At 41.3% G+C, this 19908-nt stretch overlaps 1 protein-coding gene across 2 annotated transcripts in view; it reads left to right on the top strand.

Annotated features, from left to right (window-relative positions):
* The window catches only part of LOC311607657 (uncharacterized protein), a 558074-nt gene that overhangs the window by 526448 nt on the left and 11718 nt on the right, over positions 1–19908 (top strand). Inside the window, exons 3-5 of one of the 2 annotated variants that reach the window (XM_084799581.1) lie at positions 4206–4268; positions 10699–10899; positions 16659–18172. In XM_084799581.1, coding sequence (XP_084655707.1) covers positions 4206–4268; positions 10699–10899; positions 16659–16791 — 397 coding nt within the window. In that variant the 3' untranslated portion in view covers positions 16792–18172. Of the gene's footprint in view, positions 1–4205; positions 4269–10698; positions 10900–16658; positions 18173–19908 lie in introns of those variants that run through there. The other variant, XM_084799582.1, reaches the window with a different exon arrangement.

Below are 19908 nucleotides of genomic sequence, written 5' to 3'. Positions count from 1 at the left end.
TGATGGCCTGCTATCCTTCCTCTGAGTGCCACCAGGTCTTCTCATCTAGGGGATGTGGTCAAATATGAGGCACCAGAGTACTTGTGAAAGTTATACCCCACTCTCCACTCAACTGTGGAGAATGTCCTGTTCATTGACTAGATGTGGGTAGGGGTTTGAAGTTTATAGCCTGTATTGTCCTTTAGTCTTTGTAATTCTAGCTAAAAACTGTAGACTAACCCCAGGTGGTGGTGGCACACACCCTTTATTCTTGCATTCCAGAGGCAAAGGCAGGTGAATCTCTAAGTCTGAGGACAGCCTGGTCTACAAAAGTGAATTCCAGGACAGCCAGGGCTGAACAGCAAACTCCTATATTGAAACAAAAAACAAACAAACAAACAAACAAACAAAAAACAAAAAATGCAAACAAACAAAAAAGAAAAAACTATAGACTAATTGGGAAGGGAGGAAGATGGATTTGACTAAGAATTTATCCTTCTGTGAAAGGATGACCAGTGCTGGACATCAGCAACGAGAAGTAAAATACTTTCCCATAACAGTTATGCTTAAGGAGTAAAAATAATGAAGTCACTATAGTTTGGGTTTGGAAAAGAAAATGCTTAACATCTTGGCATTCCTCTGCATCCACGCTCTCCCATTTTATTGCTCTTTAAAAGTCTCAGTCACTGTATTGTTAATGTTATCGAAGTCAAGTGGAAACTGAGCAAGGGACATTCATAATTTTGCAACAAGCAAAAACTAATAACTTAAAATTACAGTAAATGTTTATGAAAATCTATTTCCTTAACTAAAGTGTCCTTTCTTCTTTGTGCAGACACTTCTTCCCCAAACCTGATCTGTGGCAAGTCTGATCCTTGCCAGAGACTAGAATTATTAAATATTCCTTTGATAAAATAAATATTCATAGAAGAATATTGCCATTTTTGTTGGATGTCTTTATGGGTTGTTTGATTGGATGTCACATTTTTTTCAAAGTCTAAGAGAATGTATCACTAACTTGGATGAAGAAAACGTATTTACAGAGTTAGGGGGAAATATAGTCCGTAGAAGCTAAAGGGCTGGATTTTCTTGGCTGGCAAAATATATTTTATGTAATTCCAGAGTTGACGCAAAGACAAATGAATATCCCCGTGGTGTAATCAGCTAGGTGAAAAATCAGGTGACTTCGGTCCTCACAGTCCCTTTCAGCGCAGGAAGTTTTTATAGTTTCTTTCTATCTTGGTTGGTAGATGAGTCAATGTTTAAACGGTCATTCATCATTTGCTATATAAAAGAAAAGCTATTACCTGAAACTCATTTTTACAGTTACAGGCAAACAGAAATAATCATTTTCAAGGACCTAGAGCTGTTTCTTGAAAAATGCTATCATTTTATCCTTATTTTACTTACTCTTTACTTGCATGTGAGCCAGCTCGGAGAGTTGCACTCTGTGAGTGCCAGCTATAAAGAGTTTCTACCACTTTCCTTCTGCATCAGGCAGCAGGAGATTGAGCCCCGGAGGAATCATAGCTATCTTTCGGAGTGACTCAGAAATGAACTTAAGGCACAAATTAGCCACAGCAGTCATTGCATCTGTTCTGAGCTCGGTCCTGTAGGTACCAGTTCCGATGAGCATTAGTGTGTCTCAGTGGAGACCCATGGCTCTTCTTGGACTAGCCCTAACTTGTTTATATGTTTAAAGAGTTGTCATTTCCAATGAGAGGACTTACTTCTTATAAACATTTCCTGTCCTTTCTATTAATGAGATATTAACTGTTGTGCTATATAAAGGGCTTATAATGACACACAAGATTGTTGGACAATGGTCTTCATAATAGCAGTGACTTAAAATTCTTCTAAGATGTTTGAGAGAAATAGCTTGGTGATTAGTAAAGTGTGAAAAAGCTTGAAACTCACTTAGAACTAGTTTCAAACCCCATCTTATGCTTTTTCACCATGTAAACATAAACAATTCTTTTTAAATATGCATATGTGTATATATATATAATTGGCTTTATTTTTTTAGCTTGGATTAAAATATATTTTTAATATTTTTACTTTCTCTATTTTAGTCAAAGCCAAAAGGCATACTTTAATGGTTACTGTGACACAGAAGCTAAATAAATGCTAACCCATCCACAGGCCCAATTCTGTCTTTCTCTTGGATCAGACTCACCTACTTTTCCACATAGTTTCTGAGAGCCTCTGCTCCTCTTCATCATCAGTGCAGAACTACATAGAAATACCGAGAAACACTCAAATTCCTCTCCCTTGATGTCTAGCACCATGTTAGGCTTGGGAAATCTTCTTTTCCCTAAGGCTTTTCTCTATCCCCATAAAGTCTCCCAAATCCATAGCTTTCACCAACGAGAAAGGCCAAAAGAGGAAAGGAGAAAGTAACATTTAGCTATTTTTAACTTTTGATTTTTTTTCTCTAATACTAGGGTCTTGCACTCCCATAGGTCCATTGTGAATCGATAAAAGTCCTCCCTAAGGATAGAGTAAGCAGTCAATGGCCTCTGAGGACCTTTATCTAACAGAATACAGTCGAAAAAGAGTTGCTCTGTTCGAATCAATTGCTAAGGAAAATACAAAATGAGAAAAAGTTACAATAAATCAGTAATGTCGGTCACCAGGTTTGGGTTCAGTTGCCACAGTGTTTGTGTGCATTTAGGAAATGGAGATTTTAACACAGCTAAGCAGTATCCTAAGTATTCATTCTGCTTCTCGGCACCGCTTGGATTTGTGGAACTCTTGAAGCAGTTTTGCCTCATCCTTACAAAAGAGAACCTCATGCAAAGATTGAGAATTTCATTGGAAAGTCACTGTGGAGCAGAATGACATTCACAAGGTGATAGGAGGCTAAAGACAAAGTATTTGTACCTAGATATTGACAGAAAATGGGAGATGCTGGAAGTTTGTCAGTGACTAGAAGAAGGTAGGGAAAAGTTGCTTCTGGAAAATTTTAATTTCAAGTATCTTATACCAGTCATTTGTTGCTAGGCTTCTGTATATGTGACTAAGCTAGGCAGGCGGCTGGAAACTGGTCAAAGTTCATACAAGTGTCCGTCTTTGTGCACGGAATCACAGCAACCAACGATGTGCTTGCTAAGCCAAGAACAAACAAGCAGAATTAGGTGGAAATGTCCCTCGGCATTCTCCATAAGCATCCGGAGCAGATATTTTAAGCCACTCGACTCTTTTTTACTGTAGCCTAAGAACAGTTATAGAGAATATGTAGATATACATATACAGGTCTGTGCTCTAACAAACTCTAATTACAGAAATCTATGGGCAGACGTTCAAGCTGGATTTGGCCTAAGGGCCTAATTTTTTCCCCCTGATCCAGAAAATTAAGCTTCAAATGGTCAAGGACCACATGTGGCCAGCTCACTGTGCAGCCCCGAGCCCAGCCCAGGAGCTTTTGTTTTAGTGATCAGTGCTGAGGTACAGTGACTATGGAGCTATTTTGCTTCGCTGAAGCAACAAAGGAAGCAATGAATACAGGAAAGAGTAAGGAGGCAAATGGCAGATGAAACCAAGAGTGGAGTATGACAAGTGTAGAATGATTTGGCAACAAGGACCTAAAATGGAGAAGTACTCCCAGCATTTAATAATAATCAGATAAAAGAACACTACAATGTAAAAGAAAGGTTATACCCGCACAGAATACTCTGGATATTAGCTTTTTGTTTGTTTGTTTGTTTGTTTGTTTGTTTAGGCAGAGTCTCATTCTATAGCGCATGGCAGTGCCTCTGCTTCTCCGAACGGGGAACACAGGTGTGAGCCACCTTGTCTGGCTTATCTGTGTGTTAGGATAGAAGCTTCTAGAAGGTGTCTGCATGGCTTAACTTTAATGGTTACTGTTCTTAGCATTTCTAAGTTTGTAGTTAAAAAGTATTACTTCAAGCTTAATCCAGAATCTGTATGCTAGAGCATTTTAACTCTAATATGAATCTGTGAACTATTTGAGGGAGAATCAAATGGTTTTTTTTAATATTAAGCAGATAGAATAACCAGCTTGGATAATTTTTAAGTAGGTCTGTTGATATTTGTCAAGAGTTTTATTTTAACTGCTTTCCCCTCCCCCCTTGAACTTATGAGCTTAACTTTTGTGAATTTCCAGCTTCCCTTTATGAAATTGGCGGCAATCTTATTACTTAAGTATTTTCCTTTTATTATCAGTTTTCAGCATTTACTTTGTCTATCTCTGTCATCCCACACAGGGCTGCTGGAGGTCCTCCCTGTCGATTTCAGAGGATCTCTTCTGGAAACATTCCTATCCCAAGGTAAAGGTAAACGCATGCACTTCTAATGAGTCAAGTCCGGGAGGAAAACATCAGTGTCCCTAGGCTTCCTTCCTGGTATTTAAGTCCCACACCTTTCCTGTGACCACCTGCGGTTCTTAGTTTGTGCAGTCACTTGCAACATTAGAAAACTATTATTATTTTTGTTCTGGCTGATAACCTTTGTATCATTCGGTGGAAACCTAGTATGCGGTTTGTTGTGCCTAAGTGAGGGAGAGAAAAATGACATAATGAAGATGTCTAATAGCACCATTGAAGCTTTCCTTGGAATAATTGGAACAGGGAGGAAGAAGGGGATGGAAATTGAGGAAAAGGGGCTTAGCCTGAATTTTCCAAATTGGTTATTTATCTGTTAAATCTTCGTCTTTCCTCATCACCATGTCTGAATTGAGAAAGTCTTCCTAATGATAATAAACTGTGTCAAAAAGAGATGGCTGATTTGAAGTGATGAAAATAGCTATGTCAATTGAGGGTATTTTTTTTTCCTTAACCATTTTGCTTTTCATCACTCTGGGGTTGGTGGTTCATGGTTTTTTTTTTTTCTTCATTTGTCTATCTTTCTTTCTTTTTTAAAAAATAGCATATAGCCTCAGCTCTATATAATATGGAGAATCTCTCTCCCAAAGCTGGTTTGGGCCTTTTTCTCTGAGAGACTTGAGAAGTGGCCTTTTATTTTTATTTTTAAGTCATTTCCACCTCTCTTGCTTTTTCAGTTTCAGTTAAGTTTCTTTTGGAAGGATCAGTTTACAACAAATGTTTAATGTCAGGAGTTTTACAGTTTCATGGGCCCTGACAGCTCTGCATGAGCGGAGGTGGCATTGTGTCAATTGTAAACGAGTGGGGCTATTTATATACTAATTAAACTTTGCACTAGTGGGGTGAAAGAGCGTCACTGGGAGCACCCCAGTTGTTCTCTCTATACGAATTGTTGTCTTTTGCAACCATCTATTGTTTGGCATTTTGCAGCCTCATCTTCTAAATGCCATCTCATAACCTTCCACTTAAAAAAAAAACACACTGCCCCAATGTTGGACAAATCACAGAACATCTAATAGCACAGGAAATTCTGTGAGTCACGTGCTTCACCATAGCATCTAGGATGATGGCGACAATGACCAGGCAGCTTGTCTGTTACATCCTAAACACAAGACATTTCGCTAAAGGCATCCTTTACACTTTAATCTTTACCCGACATTCAAAAGAATATGGGAACAGGCTTTGTAATGTCACATGGCTTTGGCTTTGCCGAGCCCACAAATCTGTACACTGTTCCTGTCTTCACACTGGGTCACTTTTTGTCCATTTATTTGTGTACAGTGTCCTAAGTGAAAAAGTCGGGCTGAGTATTACCAGTTTTTTTTTTTTAATCTTAACAGACCAGCATTCTGGGTTCACATACCGGTTAGTTGCATATGACCCTGTTTGTGGATGTGCAGCTGGCCAGTCTGCATTGGTGATACCTTTCCGTGGACCTCCACACGCTCTCTGTGAGGCTGACTCAGGGATCTTTACAGTGTTTCTAGCTTATGAAAGGAAAATAGATTAATAATCCATTGAGCTATTTTGCTCTTTGCTTCTCATCTGCAGAAGATGGTTTATGGGATTTGGCTAATGGCGGGTTTCCCTCCTCTTGTTAGATAAAGACAGACAACAAGTGCATCCCACCCGTGTGGGAGCTGGCTCAAAAAGAGGCTCGGCCACATAGAACAACATCTGATAGATTCCGTGCATGCAGATGCTTCTGTCCTGAGAACACGAAACTGTACATGTGGGCCATAGTCAAAAGAGTGTCCATCGTCACTTTTCTTTAAGAAAATGATAGAAGAGGGTGGATGACATGTCTCCACGGATAAAGGCACTTGCTGCTAAGCCTCATGACCTGATTTTAAGCCCTGAGACCCACATAGTGGAAGGAGAAAAACAACTCTAACTCAGTTATCCTCTGACTTCCATACGTGCTCCATGGGAGACACGTGTGCACACCCACAATAATTTTTAAAAATGAAAAGGACAGATAACGGCCTTATGACACTTAACACTGGAATAACTTGCTACAAGGGTAAAGCATGTGACCCCTTCATTGCTTTTTCCTTATTATCTTCAATAACCTTCAAAGTTGGGGTAATTCCATCAAGGAGTGTAAAAAAAAATCCAGGGAAAAGAAAGGGAGAAAATACAACTTAGATTTGCATAATTCCAGCAAACAGACCATATTTCCTGCATGTGACATAGTCTTGCTCATAGGCATGCCAAAACAAAAAAATACAAATCTAAAATTTGAGCCGATAACTCAGATGGTGGCAGAGATAGCAACTTGTGAAAAGTCACAATTTTGCATTGTGCTGGGAAACCACCTTCTGAGGCCGACTACTGTCACTCTTTAATACCCAGCAGAGGCCCCCCACTGTGCTCCGTCAGTCAGGAGCAGCTTCCAAGGCTCCCTGTAAAAGCAATTCACACTTTTCTCACAACACTGTTGCTTTAATTACCACTGAACTCTGCTGATGTTCAGGCAGGCCTGGCAAGACCAAGGTGGAGGCAGAGAGCCGCACAAAAAAGCAAATGGCTTTTCCTGTGCTTACTTCATTATTAGCAGCCCACCTTTGATGGAAATGTTACTGGTTTTGAAGTCTGGACTTAACTCCCCTTGGCATATTTATTATGAAGAGACTCACAGATGAGAGAGAGAGGGAGAGGGAGAGGGAGGGGGAAGGGGAAGGGGAGGGGGAGAGGGAGGGGGAGAGAGAGAGAAAGACAGAGAGATAGATAGATAGAGAGAGAGAGAGAGAGAGAGAGAGAGAGAGAGAGAGAGAGAGAGAGAGAGAGGTTAAGAATTTTGGTAAGCAATGGATTGGATTTCTCATCTTTCTTTGCTTTGCTGTTTTTGTAACAAATGTTCCACGATTTTCAAGCATGTATTTTTGCTGGACAAACGTCAGTCTGTGGATTTCTTCCTTCAGGATGAGTTGACATAATAAATCATATATCAATGGAAATGACAGAAGTGCCAAAATCTACCAGTGCAAAAAAATAATAGACAATACCAGTGCTTTATAAATAAAATGAGGGCAATGTTGTAGGTTTAACATGTATGCAAACACACTTTTCCTTTTGTGTCACAAATGTGCCAATGAAGTTATTCCCACTCAGCCAACTTCCACAGTCCCCTCCACATCGACTAGCGGAGTAGGCATTTGTAATTTCATGTGAACGTTTTAGGGATGTAATAAATAGGGCTGTAATTTTAGTAAATGATTTAAAGGGCCACTGAGTTTACTCCTGGATCTGAAATCTCATGTTGAAGTCGATTGTAAGGAGGCTCAGAAGGTAAGAGCCAGGGCTGAACGCATGAGTACCCGAGCTTGAACTCCTAGAACCCGTACAAAAAGCCAGAAAAGGCCATGAGCACCGGTAACCCCAGTACTGTGTGGGGCAGAAACAGGATTTCTGGGGCTTGTTTGATACCAGCCTAGCTCCAGATAAAGTGAGAGACCCTGTCTCAACAGAATATGGCCAGAGATGACAGGGAGGGTCACTCAACATCCTCCTGTGGTCTTTGTGGGTGCCCCGAGTCACACTCACCCACATAAACAGTGCTTATACACACACACCCTACATATACAAATGTGAAGTTACGCATCACATGAAAGCTGTTCATTATTCATCAAGTCCTGGTCTAACTGACCACGGGAGGGCAGGACCTACTACACACATCAGGCAGGAACCACTGCTTCCTTCAGCTGATCCTGAAAGCAGTGACTGTCTTCTCCAAGACACCAACCACTATGCCAAATGGTCCTTATTCACTTTCTCCTGTCTCTATCTCATTAAATTATACACTTGTTGCACTGAGTGATAAAGTGGTTTTCCGTGGGTCCGTATTGTATAAGAAAAGATGTCCTCTCAGTAGGATGAGTACTGTCTATGAAACTGCAAAGTCCTAACAACTAATATTCATATTTTCGGTTAAGTGACACAGACATGATGTGACATGACATTTTTAAATACGGCTACCTCAACTGGATGTGGTGGTGCATACCTTTAATAGTAGCATTTGGGAGGCAGAGCAGGAGAATCCTTGTGAGTTCTTTTTTAGTTTGTTTGATTTTTTGTTTTGTTTTGTTTTTTGAGACAGGGTCTCTCTGTGTAGCCTTGGCTGTCCTGGCCTCACTTTGTAGACCAGGCTGGCCTCAAACTCATAGTGATCTGCCTGCCTCTGCCTTCCAAGTGCTGGGATTAAAGGCGTGCACCACCAGGCCCAGCCCCCTTGTGAGTTCTAAGCCAACCTAGTCTACATAGTGAATTCCAGGACAGCCAAGGCTATATAATAGAAAGACCTGATAGCAAATAAAGAAATAAGACTACATTGCTAAGTATTTCTGTTCAAGGTTTTTCTTCTGCTGTTGATGAATGTGTTGAGAATGAGCCGCTGACAGGTGAGGTCTGCGTTCTTTCACCGTAACTCTAGGCAAATCTTTATACCAGCTCCAAACAGAAATAATGAAGGGAATATGAACATTTGGGATACAGTCTTCTGCTGCATCTCTCTTGGGAGCCTAGAACAGCTTTACCAGAAATCTAGCTACCCTCCACCCTGACAGCACAGAGAGGCAAGTGCTGAAGAGAAGGCACAGCGTTCAGACCCTGAATACCATGAACGGATAGAAGTCACCCCACTGTGCCCTAATTGCTGACTCTGTGACATAGCATATGGCCACTGTATGCTGCTACATTTGGGGTGATTTGTTACTCAGAAGTAGTAATTGTGATGCTCAGTTTGGGGCATTAGAAATCATAATTGAACAAGATAAACTATATTCCTACTCTATTTTGTTTGGATTTGTTTATTGAGACAGGGTTTCTCTATGTAGCCTTGGCTGTCCTGGACTCATTTTGTAGACCAGGCTGGCTTCGAACTCACAGAAATTCATCTGTCTCTGCCTCTCAAGAGCTAGGCTTAAAAGCATGTGCCACCACCATCCGGCTTATATATCTATTTGTATACATTTTATACACTATGGTTATAAAACAGAAAATAAAGAAACTTCCATCTTATAAATTAATTAATTAATTAAAGCATTCTGTTTTTTAAAAAAACAGTTTAATTTCAGAAGAAGTGACGTAACATCAACTGCACATATTTAAAATGTACATTTTGGTAAGTTCTGTCATAAGCAGGTACCTACAGAAGCATCACCACAGTTAAGGCAATGAACATACCATCACCCTCAAAGTCTCCTTTATTCCTGCATCCAGGCTACTGCTATGCTCCTCTGCTTTGGAGTTTCAGATTTATTTGCAGTTTTAAGAATTTTACATAAATCGACCATACAGTATGCCTTCTTTTTGTTGTTTAGTTTCTTTTACGAGGAGAGTTATCTGTGATTCATCTATTTGGTCCACGGATCAATAGCTTCCCTGTTTCTATTACTAAAGACTAGTCAACATTTGGGCATGCTATATTTTATTTATATAATAGGAACTGTTTCCTGTTTGGGGCTATCACAAGTACAACAATTGCTATGCATGTGTAGTCAAGTCTTTGAATAAATATAAATTTTCTGTCTTTGGATAATATTTAGGAGTACAGTAGTTTCCCTTCGAGCTTGTAGTCCAAGCACACTGGCAAGAGAATAATGTGGGGCTGTCTCAGGAGTATTTGTTTGCTCTGTTTCATCCCATCACTATACTGTTTTGTTGCCTAAAAGCCAAGGTTCTGAAACTATGTTCTCACCTGTCGATACAGTGATATAATTAATACATATGTATAAAATTATATGTATATACACATATAAAATCATATGCTGCTTTTGTTTTTAATTGTGTCAGAAATTAAATATGGCTCCCATTACCCCATACTGATGCTGCCTCGTTCTTTTTTATTCACCCTTGGTTATAGCAATATGACATGGTAAAAGCATATTGGCCTCCTCTTTGCAATTTTCAGAAACATGTTTCACACATGCAAACAAGCCCTGATGTGAAGCAGAAAGCCTCCTAGAGCTTAATGCCTGGCTTCGATTCAGTTTCTGAAACTTAGCAATGTGACCTCGGACATGCTCCTGAGCTTCTCCAAGTGCCATGCTCTCGTCCTTACGTAGATGAGACAATGGGACAGTGGGTACAGGCTTTGTGAGATGGTTGTTCATGAAATGTGTGGAGCTCAGGGTTTGGGACATTATAAGTTCTCCATAAGGTACTTCTGATCAATATTCATGCAGTTTTAGGAGCAGCTAGATGAGAAATTGTGTTCAAATCTTGGCTAAACTGAGCATGGGGAATAGCTGTTACGTCATTGTCTAGCCTGGTCATGAATGAGGTTCCTTATACTTTCTTAATAAAGTCTCTGGGTTTCATACTTGTTTCCAGTGCTGTCATGAGAGAACTGACATTCTTCAGCCTTTACACACAGAAGCCACATGGGAGAAGTTTGGGAGAGAATGCTAAGTTTGGACAACAGAGATGATTGTCCTCTCGGAGGAAGCAGCTCCCTTCAGGAGGGTTGGAGGCCATTTGCTGTGTGTGAAGCTGGTGTTAACTCCAGAGACAGACAACACGGGAAGCTGCTGCAGCAACCAAGACGTTCCTGCTTTAACTGCCTCTATGTCTACAGGTACATTGAGAAACAGAATGGAATTTTTGCATTGGATTTTCTGCTGAATTAAATGTTTAGTCAGGAAAATACTGAAGAGTGTCTCTGTTATCTCTGTCTCTGTCTCTCCCTTAGTCTCTCTCTGTCTCTCTGTCTCTCTGTCTCTCTGTCTCTCTATCTCTCTCTGTCTCTCTCTCTCTCGTGTGTGTGTGTGTGTGTGTGTGTGTGTATGTGTGTTTGCATGTTTACACTAGGAAAATTTAGTGGGTTTCAAAACTATTCCTTTTCTATCTGGTGGTTAAATCTTCACATATGTCCTGCACATGTAGACATGAACAACTGCAGCAAAGTTTGAAGACACTTAGCCATTTAAAACTTAAGCAGGTTAGCAACCATGCTCCTGATATTAAGAATCTGGCTGTGCACCCAAGCCTGGCCATGTGCTGTGCAGATTACCATGTGTTCTCGTACAACAGTGGCCGCCTGAAGTCCTGGGGGACTATTGAGTCACTATGACAGACTCTGGTGCCCAAACAACATATATAGGATTTTGTATAGGACTATATTGAGTCCCTGCCTTAAGAATTATGCTTTGCTGGGCCTTAAGTTTTACTTTTCTGGTCCCAGTGACTCTTTGAAGAGTCAAATGTCCAGAGGACTAATGGACTCTTTCTACTGAATCCTAGTCCCCTACCTATAGGTCATGCGTTATATGAGGACCTCGGTTTCATCCCAGACCCACGTGCCATGTGTGTTAGGATTTGAATATGAAATGAGAGCTGTAGGCTCCCATGTTAAATACTTACTTCCCAGCTGGTGGAACTGTTTGAGAGCTCTGGCCACTATGGGCTGGTCTTTAAAGGAAGACGCGATCGGCAGTCTCTCTCTCTCTCCGTCCTACTGCCATGAGTCGAGTAGGTTTCTCTGCAACAGCCTCCAGCTTCCGTGATGATCTGGTCCAACAGGGATGAACAACCATGGAGAAAACACTCCTCCTTCTTCAAATTATCTATCTCAGGCACTTTGTCACAGCAAAGAGTAAATAATGCGTAGGCTATGTGAGCATCAATTCGTTGGGCCTCTTGTTTTGGCACAGCCCTTATCAAAGACAATTGTGCCCTGGACCATGGGGCACCAGAGCACAGGACTATGGAGATATGAAGATGCTGCAGTGCTCATATGTGAGAGTCCTCAAAATAAGAGATGTGACAAGAGGTGTATGACAGTGGCTGGGGCTTTATTATCCTCTTGTGCCTCTGACTTTTTTTTTTTTTTTTTGTAGCGGCCAACTCCAAGAAGCCTAAAGCCTCTGAAATGAAGCCCATGCATCCAAAGTTATTATAATATGCTAATAAAGTTACAGACATCGATTCTATTTTAGGAAACAGCTTTCTGTCTTGGTTCCTAATGAAAATATTTCAGCATAAAATGGCACCTCCACTTGTGTTCTTCCCATGGGGCTCTTCCAATGTGAGGGGAAATTGTTATTTCGTTTCCAGTTGGTTCTTCCTTCTCTCCCCCTTGTTCCCCTTCTTTGTGTAGAGTGGGAAGGCAAATCAGGGAGGGGGCATTGATAAACTAGCCAACCTTTGGTCCAAAACATGCTCCACTTGTGGCCTTGTGCATAATTGCCTTTTCTTAAGCCTTTGTAAAAATACAAGAAAAACTTGATATTCTCCTTGTTTGGCATGTTCAGAGGAGACTCAGCAGTGTGGCTTTAGATTCTAGAATTGTTGGATCTCAGGATAGCCTTTGTATATCCCTGGTCCCATTCACCAGCAGATATGATGTCTCCAGATGTTATGCATGTCTGCATTTTATTTGTCTCTCTGAGACTCCTTGTATTTTTAACAAGCTCCATCACAGTGTCCTTCATCCCCCTCCATCAATCCCAGCGTGTTCTTGTTGTTATAGCCACTGCCCCAACTGGGGAACTGAGAAAGCCTTGGCTCCCTTCTTTTCCATTCCGTGAACTCCTTCTTGAAGATCCAACTCATGATTCCTCTCCTCTTAGGGAGGTAGTAGGAATGACACAGGCTAGCAGGCATTTAGAATTGGATTTCAATCCAACGGTGTGTTACAGATGACTAGGTTACCTCAGATAGGTCACTGAACCCTCCTGAGCCCCAGTCAATCTATGAAGAGATGTAAATGCTTTCTGCTGAGACAATGAAATGATGTGATTGATACACAGCATAGCACTATGCTTTTAAGATTACATCCTAGATTGGCCCCAAAGGGCCACTGAGCACTTCTTAGACGTGACTATCATATTTGTAAGAACGCCACCCCCTAAAATTAACCAGAATGGCATCATTAGGATTCTAGACCATAAAAACTGGAGTACATTTGAGTGTTGCCTGTTAGATACATTTTAGGACAGATAGAAGTTGTACTGGAGAGATGGACTGAATGGAAATTGAGAGAAGCCTTGAGATTAATTGAGGAAATCTGACCTACATCCATATCTTGAATTCTGGGGTAGGGATCTAAACTTGTCTCCTTCAGATAAATCATAGTTAGACATTTTAAAGCACTGCAGCTGTGTGGAGGTGGTGCACGCCTGTGATCCCAGCACTCATGAGGCAGAAGCAGGTGGGTCTCTGAACTTGAGGACAGCCTGGTCTTCAGAGCAGATTCTAGCATAGCCAGGGCTACACAGAGAACCCCTGTCTCAAAAACAACAACAAAAAAAAATGCTGTAGGTAGTTTATTGTATATATGTGTAATAATATAAATGTACATGTAAAAATTTAATAAAAAAAGAAAACAAACAACGAAACCAAACATACGCCTTAAGCACCTTAGTTTAGCAGAAACAGCAAAGACATGTTGTCAAGAACACATTACGCCTTCATTTCTTCCCACAATGCAACAACTCAGTTACCAAAGCAGGCTTCCTGCCACACGAAACCTAAGCTTAGTATAAGTTAGTCCTGCCCAACATAGTCTTGTGCTTGCAATCAAGGGAGATTTATTTATAAGCATAATCATATCCTTGATTTTGATTTCCATCCCCCAAACTGTACAACTATCTCGTAAGGATTTTCTTGGGTGACTGCATTCTAAAATGGAATTCCTACATCATATACCAAGTTGGGGGGGGGGTTCTCCAGTCCATATATACTCCTTATAAGGGTGAATCTGGCAAGCGGCTAATCAGAAGACGAATTGGGAGTTACTGGCTGGCGATAACAGGTACTATTGTTCCTAGCACAGTTCCCTGCACAGGGGCCCGCTCACAAATCACTCTCCATTTTGGTCAGGGCTGCCATATTCTAACCGAGAACACTTGTTTGGAGATGTGCTGTGTGTTCAGCTGAGAGCCGGTAGGTAGGCAGTGGTATGGACAGTCTCCAATTAGGCATAAGATTTTAATCTACTTTGCAGAACTAATCGAATGGTTGTGCTTCCCCAGTGTTCACGTGAATTGCACCCTAGCTGGAGGTTAACGGACTAAACAATAGCAGCAGCAATTAAGTGGATGTAAATGAATGTGATAGGCTAATTCTCACAAGGAGAATATCAATGTGTCAGTGTCAATGCACCACTGCTAGGATAAAGGAAGAATTGACTGGGACACAGAAGGAAGGCGCAACAATCTCAGGAGAACATGCATTCCTCAACTAGACTAGCTTAGACATTCTTTAGATAGAAGCAGGAGGAATAAAAATAAGTAACGACCACAGTTCTCTTCTACGTATCCTCCTGCGGGAGGAAAAAAAAAGAAAAGAAAACAGCACACTTTCCCATAAATATGTTCACAGTATTATGTCTCCTAGTGTAGCTTGGCTATGAAATAGATTGCTGGCTGTGGAATGGGGCAAAGCACAAATCTACTAACAATAAGGAGAAGGACATTTTCATGACTGGGGAAGCCGAGACCTTAAAAGAGGACAAGCTTCCCTGGTCTTTTTCATATTTGGAAATGGGGTCTAGCTGGCAGAATTAGAGAGCTGCACAAGTTTATTGATGGCTGGTTTCGGCAGAGCCAGAGAGACAGTGACTGTGGAGCGCCGGGAAAATGGAGTTCTGCATAAGTTCTGGTCTTTTGCACTTTGCGTTTTTTTTGGGGGGGGAGGGGAATTACAACATGGAAAAAAAGTGGTATAAGACTTGAAGAAAATGTGAACTCTTTAAGAGCCACTTGACTTGTGGGTCTAGAGTGTCCTGCAGGCAGTATTTAAAGGCCCTTCAAACTATTTGAAAGGATATTGTTCTCCAAATGCAACAGCTTCAGCCAGACTTTGCCTTCTGACCTTAGGGCATCTCAAATTTTCTCCAAAATACAGTAAGGCAGGAGGAAGTCCTACGCCAAGGCTTCTGGCCAAGAGTGACCCAAAACTTGCCTTTCTTGCTTAGATACTTATAGTAAACTTCACTGGGTATATTAGCTCACTCGCCTGGCTCCTAACATAATACAAAGCCCACCTAAAAGCCTGCCACCAAGAAAAGAAAAGCAGATGCAGAAAGGAAGAATGGCAATTAGAATCCCACTCACGAAATAGCTTTTTATCTAAGAGTAGTTTCCCAATAGGCAACTGAATATTGGAACGAACCAAGGCAAATTGATCATGATTGGTAGACTGAGGGAATAAAAAAACCGAATCTATCCGTTACCCAGAAAATGAAGGCAGATGCAAACAATGCAGGAAGCCTTCTCTAGGGTATGTTCATATGATGTAGAAAAATAGACCAGGCTCTGAACAAATAGGATGCTGGGAAGGATCCCAGGCACTTACCACTATACCAACATGCTATACAAAGTCATTAAAACAAAGCTACCCATTAACTTTTCTACTAATTTTTGAATCTGCTTAATAGAAATCTGTACACTTTTACTCCTGCCAGGATTACACTTATGGCTCTTGATGTGTATATAAATAAACTGTATCAGAAAAACTTCAACAACCAAATCCATAGAAAGCAATAGCAAACTTCAGGCCAGTTCAATTAGTTAAGCAGCTGACCTTACTCAGGCTCTCTGCCCTGCCTCTTTATAGAGAGAACCGCAGAGAGACGAAAAGAGCATAAATGACATCTTACTTGGCAGGTTTAGACAGAAGCTTTGCAAACACGGCAAATTAGCTATTCCTCTCTAACAAATCAGGTGACAAACAACAATGGGGTGGTAAAGGTTGTGCTACCGTGCTTCAGTGACTCACATGGGACCAGAATTTTCTGAGGCACAAAAATCCTTAACGCTGCAGCACAGCAACCTAGGGTCAACCAGATCTCCATGGGTATTTGAAGACACAATTGCATCTGACCTGGCAAGAGGGAAGAAAGAAAAGGGAAGGTGAAGTAAAAAGTTTAAAGCAGTCTTAGAAAGTGCTGTCCAGTGATTTGAACATATGCAGACATAGTAAATATTAGAAAAAATCTTCTGATGGGAATACATAATGAAGCCTGGGCACTAAGACCCCATAAACCTGACAGCATGCGTGAGGAAAAAAGACAAGAGTGTGGCATGAATTTGACCCTCTCGAGAGAAATAACTAGCTACATTTGAATGGAGCAGCAACGCCTCAGACATATCTGGAGTTTTGAAAAACATTTCGATTTGCTCTGTCGTTATTTACAGATGAATACCATTATAGAAAGAATATATTCCCTGTGTGTGTGAATTAGGTGAGAATGTACTAGAATTCTACTGCAGTGAGGAGGGCCTAAGGACCTTCCATAAATCCTAAGTCTGGGTAACTAATCTCCCTTCTCCTCTTCTCCGCCAGAGGCTGATGTTGGGAGGCTTACCACTTTCCCTTATTGTTTTGAGGCAGAGTCTCTCGGTGGACCTGGAGCTCACCCATTCGGCCATTCCGAAACTTTAAAGGATGCCGCTGGTGCTGGCCCTTGCCCCTCCAGCACCGGGAGTGCGAAGCTGTGCCTCCGGCTTTTGCACTGCCCTTTTGAGGGTCTGAAGATATCTTCTCAAGCTGGGACATCTCCTTACTGGAATCTTGTTCTTAAAATGCTTTGAAACTGTTCTGAGATAGGAAATAAAATGTCTATGATCTTCTAATAATGGTAATAAATAATAGTAGTATGAATATGTACATATGCGTGCAAATATACAGTCACTTGCATATTTGAGAGAAAGCAATCAAATTGGAAACACCTTTGACCATCACCACCAAACAATAGCCTATGTAATTTTTGTTCTGTGATCAAAAGCAAAATAATTATGAAATTATGAATTGTCTATTTAAGTAGACAATTGGGTGCATTTTATTTGAGTGCATTCCTTATGCACACATTAATATTTTTCTGGGAGCAAGGTGCGTAAATTAGATGATTTTGAACTCGAGCTATTTCACTTCAGGACACATATTTCTGTTGGCTGTATGTTAGCATGATTGTTTGCTCCAAAGTCAAAAATTATAACTGAGATATGGCATTGAGTACAAGTTCATATGTGTGTACTAAGGGTGCTAGGCAGTGGACAGGTAGGCACATATGGGCAGGAGATGCATCCTTTCTCATCCTATTTACCAGGTTGGTAGATGAGGCCTTTAGTTCTGATCATTGTTGTCAAATTGACAGAAACTAGAGTCATCTAGGAAGATGGGACCTTACTTGAGGGAGAAGCTCCATCAGATTTGCTTGTAGGTATGTCTCTGGGGCATTTAGTTGATTAATGTTTTATGTGGGAGGGCCCAACCTACTAAGGATGACCTCACCCCCTGGGCACGTGGTCCATGGTTGTGTAAGAAAGCAGGCAGATCAAGCATTCTTCTTATGGACTTGACTTGGCTTTCTGCTGCTAGGCTCCTGCCTTGACTTGCCTCAATGATGGAATTAATAGATAAACAAAATAACCCCTTTCCTGTCCCAAGTTGCTTTTAGTCAGAGTTTTGTCACAGCCACAGAAAAGCATATTTGGGGGGGTCATAGGACTCAAAGTGCTCTCTCTTAGAGCCCTCCCAGGATCCATCAGCTGCCATACACCATGGATGATAAAAGGAGAGTGAAAAACGAAGTTCCTTTTTGTGTGCCTCAGTTAATCGATGCTACCAAGCACTCTGATTCAAACTGTCATTATGTTCAACTTAACTTGTGACCTATGGATCATATTTCCACCTACAGAAAGTTGCAACCATGGTGGTTTCGAAGCAGCTTTTGTGAAATATTCTTATATGTACACACGTACATGGTAGACTATATAATACTAGAGTCATAAAACTTTGAGTCTATGTCCATGACTTTATTGCAGTGTGCGAATGTGACCGTAGAAGCTTTCTTTAAAAGATGTAGTTGTATTATAAATAAAATACAGATTTAAAAAAAACCAGAACACTTGTAAGGAAGGTGAGTGAGTTTGTGCTGGTGTGCTGAGGAACGGAAACTGCAGGTGCCGTGTTTAACAATGTTGTGCTGACAGTGCCTACAACCACGCGCCCTCCCTCCACGGCCTCTGCCCTTGCCGTGGTCTTTATTAGCTTTGCCTGGTAATGTGACCTTACAGAGCTCTACCAAGCCTTGACAGCCACATAAAACCTACAAACAAATAGGGGACGGGTGCAGCCTTTTTCAGATTTAGGATCCCACTCAAGCGTATGAATCAGGGTTTTCTATGTGTGGACATGACAACTCTGGAAAAACTGTAATTTAGGACATATTCTCTTTATCCTTTTATGTAGAATCTCCCTTTAATGTGATGCAAATGACAGGAAGAAATACATTCAGTGAATGTTAAAGCCTTCCCATTAAAAATTCTGTATGCATTTTACATTCTAATTCACGTATAGTCAAAAACCCTGATAAAAATCACAGTGCTGATTTGACTGCCGCACTTATCGTATTAATGAGGATACTTTATGCCTTTTGAAAATTGGGATATGGTCCATTATGTGATTGTAAATGATGTGATTGTATCACTTAGACTTGTTATTCAATCCCACCCCTCCCTCCAGTCACCTTTGTATATGAGAAGGTTCGTTGGTGAGCCAGGACCCAGGCTGGAAAACAGAAAAGCAAACTAGACCTTGCTTTTTTCTAGTTTTGTATTAGGGGGACATACACACACACACAGTAGATAAATACATCCTATTTTCATTCTTCTTTTAAAAAAATGTGTTTTCTTCTTTCCAAAACACAACAAAAAGCTTGCCGAGGAACTCCAACAGTAGGAAGAGGTGGGGTGGCTGGTGGGGCTCTGGAGACTTCAGCTCTTCCCTTCAATGGCCCAAGAGCCCCAGCATCCTAGGCTCCTGCTTTGAGCCCCAGTGTCACTATGCTCCCCCTTCTGGCGGGGGAACCTTGCCACAAGGTTCCCTCTTTCCTCTCAAAACAAGTGAGAGTTTGGAGAACTGTTGTAGTCCAAGCTTTCCCGACTGGCAAGGTTGGAGAGGGGACTTGACCCTGCCAAACCATTTCTCTCCCATTTTTTCTATATTTTGACTTACCTCGTAGTTGTCCCAATTGCCAGGAACACCCAGTTTTGGGCACATTTGCTAGTATTTACTCACTACAGCAGGACCTTCGACTCCTGGACCCAAAGTGATGATGGTCACACAGACGGAGGTCAGAGAACCCTCTCCTGTCTTCCGAAGTTGTCCTCCTGTCCATCTCTAGAGACACGAGTCCCTTACAGCAAGTTCTCTAACCATCTCACAGAACATAACAGGGCACTGGCAATGGTGACAACCTTCAGTTGAAAGCCAAGGAGAGGACCAGTGGCTTTGGCCAGGCGACTTCAATAACCTGAAAGCATCGTGTGTGCAACTGCATCCTTAGTCATAGCACTCAGTATTAATTCGCGGTCCCCCGAGAGAAGCTCAGACTCCAAGTTATGGTCTGGGCTCCTGTTCTTAGACAGCCTCTGTGTGTGTGTCTGGATTTCTGAGCATTTGCGCACCAGGAGTCTCTGCCCCTCACCTGTCTCTGTCTGTCTCTCTTCATTGCTTCCATCTCTCTCTTCTCTTTTGTTTTCATCATGCTTCTCCTAAATTCCTTGAAAAACTGAGATTCTGCTGCCTGGATCTTTAGAAAAAATGATGCTGGCCTTGGCAGTAAATTGGACTCTGGTGT

This window comes from Acomys minous (assembly GCF_964271855.1).
Source record: "Acomys minous genome assembly, chromosome: 10".
Classification (NCBI taxonomy): Eukaryota; Metazoa; Chordata; class Mammalia; order Rodentia; family Muridae; genus Acomys; species Acomys minous.
The sequence above is the reverse complement of the archived record's forward strand: the minus strand, read 5'-3'. Positions and strand labels throughout refer to the sequence as shown.